Raw genomic sequence first — 9,771 nt, forward strand, 5'->3', positions numbered from 1 at the left:
ACAAAATCCAGGCAGAACCAGCTGGAAAACAGACTAGATACCTTCAAGGATTAAAAGAGCCCATTAAAGATCATTAAGCACAAACCCACGCCCTCCGAGTAGTTTGTCAGTGCTAGCCTAACTCTCCTCATGTGCTTGTCCTGCTCTTGTCTTCCCCCCTGCAGCAGCAGCGGTGCAGACAGACAGACCCTTGGTCTGTCCCACTCCTCATGCCCACGCAGCACAGCCTCTTCCCTGAGGGCAGCAAGCCAGGGCTTTTTGTGAAGAAGAATAGCTTTTGATAAATGAATTTTTTTTTCTGGGAAAGTCTGAGCCTTTCATTCACAGATTTTCAATTTTTAAATATATCCCGAGGGAGGGAAAAAAAAACCAAACAGGGAAAAATGATAAATACAGACATATAGAAATATTTCAGTTCTGTTTTCTGAAAAACCACTTTCTGCAGCACTGCACTCGGGCCAGGTCTCCAACAGAATTGTTCCCAATCCACTCTGTCCCCGTTCTCCGGCTGTGATAAAGCAAATGGCCTGAAAACACGCCGGTTCCCGAGAGAATCGATTCCCCAGAGAGGCGCGAGTGCCCCGCAGGCGATGCCGGGTGCCGGGGCGCATTCCCTTGGGACGAGGCGCGCACGGACGGGCGCTGCAGGGCTGCCCAAACCCCAAACCCCGAGCCCAGCACAGCCACCGCCCCAGCACCCCCGGCTCATGATTCACAGCTGCGGCTCTGAAGCCATGAATCACCGGAGCCCATCTCCTTCCAGCGAGAGCCCCGGCTGTGCAGACGAGTGTAGTTATTCATTTATGACGGGCGATGCAGAGCAGCTCTCCGGGTGCAGTGTCAGGGTGCTGCGCGCCACGGAAGCACCTCAAATACCAGAGTATTTCCCTGCCCTGAAGATGGAAGAGGCACTGGTGGCAATCTAGGACCAGGAAAGGGCTGTGCTGGACCTCCTTCCCCACACAGAGGCAAGGAGCAACTGCTCCAGGCCGACCTGTCGCATCCTCCGTGGACAGCAGCGGGACTGTGCAGGGCACTGGTGCCCACGCGTGCTTTCAGGGTGCCGCTCATGTAATTCTGAACGACCATGCTAGAAATGGTCAGGCTCCTTTTAATCTAGAGACATGTGGCTGATTTTAGACATATATGATGGCGTATATCTGTATGCATTCACCATCAAACCACTAGCAGAGGATCAACCTGTACATTGCTAAAACCTCTTTGAGACAAAGGATGCTGCAAACAACCTTTACCATATTATTATAAATTATAATGGTATTGTAATGAAATACCTGGCAATAATACTTCCTTTTCATATTTTAGTTAAATAATTCTTAAAACCAATCATCTTTCAAAGACTCATGCTTTGATTTCAGCTCAGGTACAGAGCCTTACTCCATGTTAGGTCCAGTAAACACGATCCTTGCTATTCTCAGAGAAACCACTGATGCAGGACAGTGCTGAGAGACAGATCTTATCCTCCTTCTCAGCAGCAGCCACATCCCTGGCAGTCCCCAACGAGCAAGAGAAAGGATGGCAAGTGCCTCTTGGAATATCCCTCAGGTTCATCACAGCCATAACAAACACCAGCAGGAAAGACAAGTGCCATGGCCACTATGGGTACCATTCAGAGACAACCTCAGCTCCAGATGGGCAGCATTGTGGGAAGGTTTTTAAAGGTAGAACATGAACAAGGACATGGTAAATATCCCCCTTATAAAGCCTGCAGCTATCTGCCTACAAAGCATGTTTTGAAAGACAACAGTATGAGAATCAGAGTTGTCCAGATGGGATATTAGTATTTGGGCTCTTTGTTATTTGCACGAGCATTTGGGAGGACCAGGTGCTATTATGGGTCTCAGCTTCCTCACCAAGCCCGGGTGACATGCAGCTGTGACACAGGAGCCCTGTCACCACCAGTCACACCCGGCCACAGCTGCCTCCCCAGGGGATGCAATGAGCCCAGCATGGCCCCTCGTTAAAACAACACCAAGAAAATTTCTGCCTCACTCCAGTCTGCAGGGGACAGCTTCTGAATTAAAGAAATTAAACATTTCTTTAATTCACCACATTATTGCCTTTCTAAAATAACTGTAGATCCTCTCCATGTAATTGCTGAATCCTCCTCTCTGATTAAGCTGCTAAGGCCAAAGATCTCTGGCAGCAGCAGTCCCAATAACATAGACTTGACCTGCCTCCTAAAAGGGTCTCTGTGGAGATCCCAGCAATTCCATATCCCAACAGGGCACAAGAAGCTGCATGGGGAGAGTGAGTGCCTCCAAACACACAGGAGGGAGGGCAAGGGCCAGGAATAGAGGGTAAAGATTGGAAGCAGCTCCAAATGCCCAGCCCTTGGTCTCTTGGTCCCGCTTTGCCTTCAGGTGAGACCATCCCTCTGCACCAGAGTCCTGCCATGCTGCAGCCCTGGCCACTTCCCAGCCCATCTGAGGCTTCATCACCAGCTGCTGAATAAGTCTAGTGGTCTATGGGGAACTCATGCTCTCACCTTGCACATCCTCTGATGCTGAAATGCCCAAACCCCCATGTTACTTATTTACAGTCTGCTTGTTACTATTGAAAGGGCTAGTTGAAAAAACCACCAAGATTTTGGCCATGACATGTCATCGATGTCCCTGCAGCTCTCCTTGGCGGGTTCCTGCATGGCCCACAGCCATGGGAGCAACATAACCAGGAAGATGAAGGGAAAAAAATCTCCCTGTTGCATTGTAAGGCTGCTGCCAGTGATCCCCCTTCTGAGATATTGCCCACAAAAGGAAGACCAGCTGAAAACCATACTGGAAATATAACCTGGTCAGTGCCTGTCCCACAGCCTCTCTGACAAATGTCAGCAGCGTGGGCCAGAATGCACCTAATGCCTGGTGTTGCTTTCTGTGAGGGATGGAAAGGCCTCTCATGGGCCTCTTTTTCCCCTCCAACATGCAGAGTAACTCGTTTCAGTCACGGTTCAGCAGCACTCCTCAGAGAGTCTACAGATAGTCCTTTGGAAGTGGATGTTGGGTTACCTCTGGAAGCAGCTGGTGCTTTTAGCTCCCCCAGCTCAATGCCACAGCCCTATGTCCACCAGAAGACAGGAACTACATGGGAGAACACAGTGGTTGGGGCACGGACTCTAGAGGCAGGAAAATGGAGGTCACCCAGCAGCCAGCTGAGCTCTTTGCTTTGTCAGAGGATGGAAGCCCAGAGAGAAGTACTCACCCGCACACTGTAGGTGGTTCCTGGCTCCTGGCTGTACGTGCTGTCATTGCTCTGGGCCAGGCCCCTGTCCTGCCTGCCCACAGCAGCGACGTCCTCAGCACAGTCACCCGCTGCCTTTGGGGTCAGGACCAGCTTGTCCAGGTCGGGCTGGGGGTAGGAGGCTGACAGGCAGCTGATCTCAGGTGAGGTCGGGCTGCTCGGGATGGTAACGCACTCCGTGAGTTTGATTCGTGGCACCTCTTTGGTTCCCAGGCAGAAGCTTTTCAGGCCCGGCAGATTGGACGGGTTGGCAAGTTTAATGTTGGCCATCCGGGGGATCAGCGTGCACAGTGTGGTGCAGGTGTCCTGCGGCCCCAAGGAGACATCTTCTGTCAGTAAATTGGGTGTTGAAGAATGGGAAGAGGAGGAAGAACCTTTGATATTTAAAGACGTATTTTGTGTGCCTTCATCTAGGGAGGTTATGGAATCATTCCTGAATCGGCTGTACTTAGCCCTGTGCAGCATTCCTGGATGTCTGAATAACCCTACATACAGGACGTGTCCACCGAGGCTCTGCTGGCTGCGTTCTCTCATAGCCTTGGCAGGTCTGTAACTGGATATTCTTGCATAAATTAGCTCTTGTAGATAAATTATATGGAAATCAAGCAAGTCAAACAATTTTCAAAACAGAAAGCTATTGGATATTTTTGCTGACTCCCTCTTGAATGGTTTATTTTCCTCAAAGAACAAGGCTTAAAACTGCATGGACATCTGGTATTTGGTAAGCAGAAATAAAAGCAGCATACAGGAAAGCACATCGGTGGTAGAGCAGCTTAAGCTGAAGAGCCACTATCCAAACCTGCCTTCATTGGTACCTCAAACCAGGCACTAAATCCCACCTAGCTCTGAAGATTCACAGCTGTAGCATCAATAATTGCAGAGTCCTGGCTGCAGCGAAAGCTCAAGCATATTCCACACAAAGCAGATCAAGACAGCTACAAGCCCAAACGTATTTTCAGACCGGCATGAACCCCGTAAGGTGCCCGGCTCTCTGCACTTCCACCGCCGCTGCCCCAGAGGCGAAGAGCATCCCTGCGCTGCAGCTCCTGCCCCGCCGTCAGGCACAAACCCAGGATTCTTTCCAAAAACACTGAGTAACGTCGGTCTCGCTAATTCCTGCTGGAAAGTCCTTCAGCACCATAATAATCCCGAAACAACGAAATACTCCTGCGGCTCCGGGGCCGTTTCCCGCAGCGCCCCGGCCGCCCCCGCCGCAGCCCGGCCGCTGCTGCCGGTTTTTATGAATGAAGTTTTTTTGTGAATGGGCTCGGCGCGTGCGAGCGGGCAGCGCCGTGAATGGCGCTCGGCGCGCGGCCGCGGCCCGGCGGCCCCCGGGGGGCGCCTCGCAGCCAATCGCCGCCCGCCGCCGGCTCACGCGCCCTCAGCGCGCGGGGAGCGCGGGGGGGCGGGGGGAGAGGGGCGCGAGGGGCCCTCGGGGTGGTGCCAAAAATCCCCCAAAATCCCCCCAAATCCAAATCCCCGTTCTGCGGCCATTCCTCCTCCGCGGCTGCACGGGCAGAGCCAAGCGCCGGGGCCCAGCCGGGGCTGCGATGCCTCCCTGGCTGCCCGGCCGGCGCCAAGGAAAGGGCAGGCTTGTCCCAGCGCTCCCTGCCCGGCAGCTCGGCTCCAGCCGGGGGGATCCCCCTCAGGCATCGCGGGTACCTCCGGCAGCCAAGGAAGCGAGACAGGTTTGTTTTACTCTCTGAAAATATCAGGGCCCTCGGCACGAGTTAGCTCGGCTCCGTGTGGGCTTCGACACCCGGGGCAGAGAAATTCAGCACCACGGGGGTCGAGCCAGGAGAGGGAACCCGGCAGGAGAGCCTCGCTCCCTCCCTTAGCTGAGGCGTTTTCTCTCGCTAGATTTGCCATGTTGAGTTCATCTTCCTCATGCTCGCAGTGGTGCGGCCTCTTCCTCTGCTGGCGTTCAGGGCTGTGCATCAGCTGCTGGTGCCTGAGGAGAGGCCGTGCTGCCCATTGCCCTGTGACAGGCGGAGAAAATGACAGCTTCTCTCTGTCACAGTGAGAAAGCTCATCACAGCCATTCCAGGTTTTTACCTCGTGTATGAGAGCAGGTGTTAATCCTAAAGATGCAATAGTTGCCACAGTAAGGTAGCGGGAAAAAAAACCAGTCCAAACTCTTTTAGTGAAATGTGGCTCAAAGAGGAAGTGGCTGCTTTGAATCAACCCATTTTGGTGAGGATGGCTCAGACTGCTCACAAAATCAAAGGCAAAACCTGGACCAGCCACAAGTTACAAAGAATGACTAATTTCTCATGAAGCTTTAATGATGGCTTTGAGCACAAAGGAATAGAAAATTTCAGAAGTGATTAGCTGCACTACTGATTGTACATAAAGCACAGAAACTCTCCTAGCATGAGCATTTTTCTTTCATTTCAATGCCATGCTGAACATGACATCAACATGGCTGGAAGGAAAACTGGGATGGAGAGGCCATGGGGCCCACGCTGGTGATGAGGAGGGCCTGGAGGGGAGGGCAAACTGTGCTTCCCATGGAGGGAACAATGAGGACCAGCATTCAGGGAGATGCTGATGCCCCAAGCTTCCATACTGGGGAACCTCCCAGATTTGTCTTCTTTTTACTGCCATGAAGAACATGCAAAGAGACAAGCCAAATTTCCTCTTTGTGCAAGATCAGCCTTACCATCCTTCCTACCTTGTCTTTGCCTTACAGCAGCCCCTTGGCATAGATGACAGCACCAGGAAAGTATGACTTGGTGACCAGGACACTCCCCTATGCCATTGGTCCTCATCTCCTGAGCCTGCCTGCTGATTCTTCCTCAGGAGGCGATTTGAGCCTTCTTTACTTGTGTGAGCAAGAAAATGGGCAGGTGGGTCCCTGCTGGGCCTGCAGGAGATGCAATCCCTTCCCCGTCCCACTGCAGCTAACAGGAGCTGGCAGGTGAAACAGGTTAATGGGGCAGCCTTTAAACCTGTGAGGTGAAAGGGGATGTTTTCAAGAAAAAGAAACAGTAATGCAACAAGCTGTCCTTCACTAATCACCCATGAGTTGTGTCTCGAGCCCTGCATGGCACCAGCATCTGCTGCCCCACGGCCAAAGCCTTGCTGCCCTCTCAAGGTGCCATGGGGGGCTCAGGGTGGCTTCTCCAGAGACAAGGGAGGCTGGTACTTTAATCAGCATTTCTCTTCTCACAGGCACCACCAAGTGTGATCACAATGTGGGAGGTGAAGAATAGCTGGTGTTTTACTGCAGGTTCCAGAGAAAAATGCAATTGTGACAAGCTCTGTTTTCAGCAGTGATCAAGAAATAAAAGCTCAAGAGCAGAACCCCCTTGGACAATGCTGCTCTTTGCAGCATTGTCCAAGCAATACCAGCCATTGTGGGGAGGGAGAAGAGGGAAAAGAAAAATGCCATGCCTTTATAAATTAAAAAGCTTTTTTTCTCAAGGCTAAAACAAGATTTCTGTTTAAGATACTGGGAAATCAGCCTCTAACCAGCACAGAGAACAAAGCTTCTTTAAGCACTGGTGAAACTGAGCCTACAGCCTTGTCTAAAAGGAGCCTGTGTTTCTTGCTCACAGCTCGAGTTCCCTGTTGCTCACTGTGCTCAGGGCTCCTCACCCTCTCAGCTCCCTGCCCTACCCTGCTGCTGTGCCAGCAGGAGACAATGAAAAACGATTTTCCTCCCCACATGGCTGCTGACCAAGGGCTGTGCCACACATGGGAATGCCCTAACAGTGCACAGTCATGAGCTGAAACCTCTCCCTCAGTCTCTGTTACCCATCACACCCTGTTTACAGCCCTAAGCAGCCTCTCAGCCTCAAACATGCTGCAGGAGAAACTGCTGTGAGCAGCCCCCAGTCAGGTATTGTCAGAGGGGACAGGAGCTTCGGCAGGTATAACCTCACTGGTGGGGCAGCACCGTTACTTAGGAGCAGCTAACCAGCTACAGCCACTTCTAACACCCCTGTCAAAGAGCTGCAGGGAAGGAGGCGAGGCAGCAGCAGCCACATCTCCAGCATCACCACGGGCATCCACTCTGGCTGGAAGCAGCAGTGTCAATCTGGAGCCTCAGGCACCCCTGGCAGTGGCCCCGTTTCAGCTCTGGGGCTGTGGGATCACGGCTCATTTTAGTGCCACCACCCCACCTTCTCTTTCCGTGCAGGGGCCGGGACAGGGGCACGCAGCACTCGCTGGGGATGGGAGAGTTCACGGCGATCTGGGGGCCAGTGGAGAGGAGAGGAGGGCAGGCAGCCCAGCAGTCTCACGGCGGGAGTGTGGGGGCAGCACACACGGGAGAAACGCTGCCACGCACCTGCAGAGCACGCCCGACCAGCAGCTGCCTCTTGCAGGAGCCCAGAGGAAGCCGTAACCTGCTGCTTGCAACCCGAACATCAGAGCCTGGCCTTTCTGTTAGAATATGCACTAACCAAGGGACTTTTTTCCCTTTATAAATAGCAACAGCAGAGTTAACTCATGCTGAGGTGCACCAAGCTGATCTGCCTTACTTCCTCATTGACATGCCTGGCTGATCCTGGCAGAAATCAGCAAATTGATACAGAGTGGCAGGAAAATCCCATGGCAGGTAACAACATAGTGGCAGCTACCTCTGGGAAGCCTGAAGTAGTTTATTTCCACTAGAGAAAGTCACACACACAAACTGGGTTTTATTTTGGTTTTTTGGGTTTTTTGGCAAACATCCTCACCTCTCTGGTGCTTACCTATTCCTCAAGACAGTCAATGGGACTGTCCCCCCTAATGGGACACTTACCATCACACCTGCAGGCAGGAAGTCCCCAAGACCTTGAAACACTCTGGGGCAGAGGAAGACTTTTGCTAAAATGTTTTCAAAAACTGTACAGAGCCCCCCAAATGTTTTGAGTGACAACATTTATTATTGCTTTATAACTCTGCAAGAAATGAGTAACCTACTACAGCATTACAAAGCTTTGTAGAGGCACAAAGTTGTTTTAAATTTGATGTGGACACTCATTAACTTTCCCTGTAAACACAGACTGAATTGCTGCGTGTGTGAGCAGTGCTGCTGCAGCCTCCAGAGTCTCCAGAGGAAGCCAAAGACAAACACAGCTCCACACAGATAACTAGGACATGCAGTTCATCCCATGCTCCCTCTCCCATTTCCCCTTGCAGGGAAACAAGTCTGTTATCAGCCTTACATGATGATTAAATTCCTCATTACTCACTGAGGCTGTATCCCTGGAGAACAGCACAGGAGAGAGCTGGGTGTTCTCATGGTGCCCAGACAGAGCCCCACGCATTTGCTTCGTGTGGGAGCTCCCCAGGCTCCACGGAAAACTCCTTTACCAGCTTGGAGCACACTGGGGCTGCAGCTGGGCCCAGGAAGTGCATTCCAGCTGAGCTTCCCCTGCATCTGCTAACTCATAAAAGAACCCCTGAGGTAAAGAGCCTGCAGCTGGCAGCAGCTCCTGTGGGGTGGGTTGGTTTTGCCCAGTAGCACTTAAAAAAAAAAAAAACAACAAACCCAAAACAATAAGCAAAAAATTATTAAAGCCCTGTGTTTATTCACAATGATCCTAAAAATCTAAAAGCAAGTCCAAGGAGCTGTCCTTTTTGCTTAGTGCAGTTTGACTGACTAAGGTTTTTCCACACATTGTGGACACACAGGTTCAGAAAATTCCAGCCCCCATCCCTATAAACCTGGTAGTGGAGAGCCCATGCTGCTGTGGCAGCACAGGTTGCCTGAAGGAATTTAGCAGGAGCAATTATTTTCTTGTGGTGACTCTTTTGGTATGTGCAGGAGTGCAAAGCATTTAAAAATTCACTGGAGGCAAAGAAATTTGCTCAACATTAGTGTTTCTAAAATGGTGAAGAAACTAAGAGGGAGGAAAAAAGCTCAGTTTGTAAAGGCCTAAAGGTAACTAATTTTTTGTCATTTCCATAGCACAGGTCACACTCTGCCACCCACTTTTTCTTGTACTTTCCAAAACTTGTATCAGGTTGAGAAGACAGAGACTGAACCCAGACAAGAGGAGTAATTGGTGGAGTAATTCTGACTGCAAGTCATAGAACCTCCAAAGTGAGGTTTGTAACAGAAGCACTTCCACCAGAAGACAACTGCAATAGCAGAACTGAAACATGAAGCTGAAGTACAGAAACTGCAGAATTACAGGACAAAGCTTCAACCTCTTCATGTGGGAGCTGCAAAACAGTTGACCCGGTTACAGGTGAGCAGTTAAAGAGGGGGCAACATTCAGGGTGTCATTTTCCAAAGGTGACTTCATCCATCACTCCAACAATTAGGGCAGGTCAACTGAAGTTCTCATCCAGTAGAATATGAGAGAAATCCCAGCTTTTGGAAGTCCCTGTGCTTATCCTTGCTCATTTCCTCTTAAGTAAAACATTATTTCCAACTCAAAATTCTGGACCTGCTTCAGTCCCAGGGTCTGAAGAAGGGTGGGTTTTTCTATCTAATATTTTTCTGGCCAGTGACATGGTGGGTGACAACAGAGGGCTGGGATCCATGTGAAAAGCCCTCTGCTAATCCTGCCTTTTACC

The 9,771-nt window shown here is 51.0% G+C and overlaps 1 protein-coding gene and 1 long non-coding RNA gene across 3 annotated transcripts in view; one reads left to right on the forward strand and one right to left on the reverse strand.

Annotated features, from left to right (window-relative positions):
- Positions 1-4,532, reverse strand: part of SHC4 (SHC adaptor protein 4) — a 29,710-nt gene extending 25,178 nt beyond the window's left edge. The window contains exon 1 of one of the 2 annotated variants that reach the window (XM_059858385.1): positions 3,217-4,532. In XM_059858385.1, the coding sequence (XP_059714368.1) occupies positions 3,217-3,789 (573 nt within the window). In that variant the 5' untranslated portion in view covers positions 3,790-4,532. The remainder of the gene's footprint in view (positions 1-3,216) is intronic. The other variant, XM_059858384.1, reaches the window with a different exon arrangement.
- A 153-nt stretch (positions 4,533-4,685) lies between these two features.
- Positions 4,686-6,686, forward strand: LOC132333245 (uncharacterized). Its single transcript, XR_009488103.1, has 3 exons — positions 4,686-4,943; positions 5,948-6,104; positions 6,430-6,686. It is a non-coding gene; the product is annotated as an uncharacterized LOC132333245 (long non-coding RNA).
- Positions 6,687-9,771: the final 3,085 nt, after the last annotated feature.

This window comes from Haemorhous mexicanus, chromosome 13 (genome assembly GCF_027477595.1).
Source record: "Haemorhous mexicanus isolate bHaeMex1 chromosome 13, bHaeMex1.pri, whole genome shotgun sequence".
NCBI classification, from domain to species: domain Eukaryota; kingdom Metazoa; phylum Chordata; class Aves; order Passeriformes; family Fringillidae; genus Haemorhous; species Haemorhous mexicanus.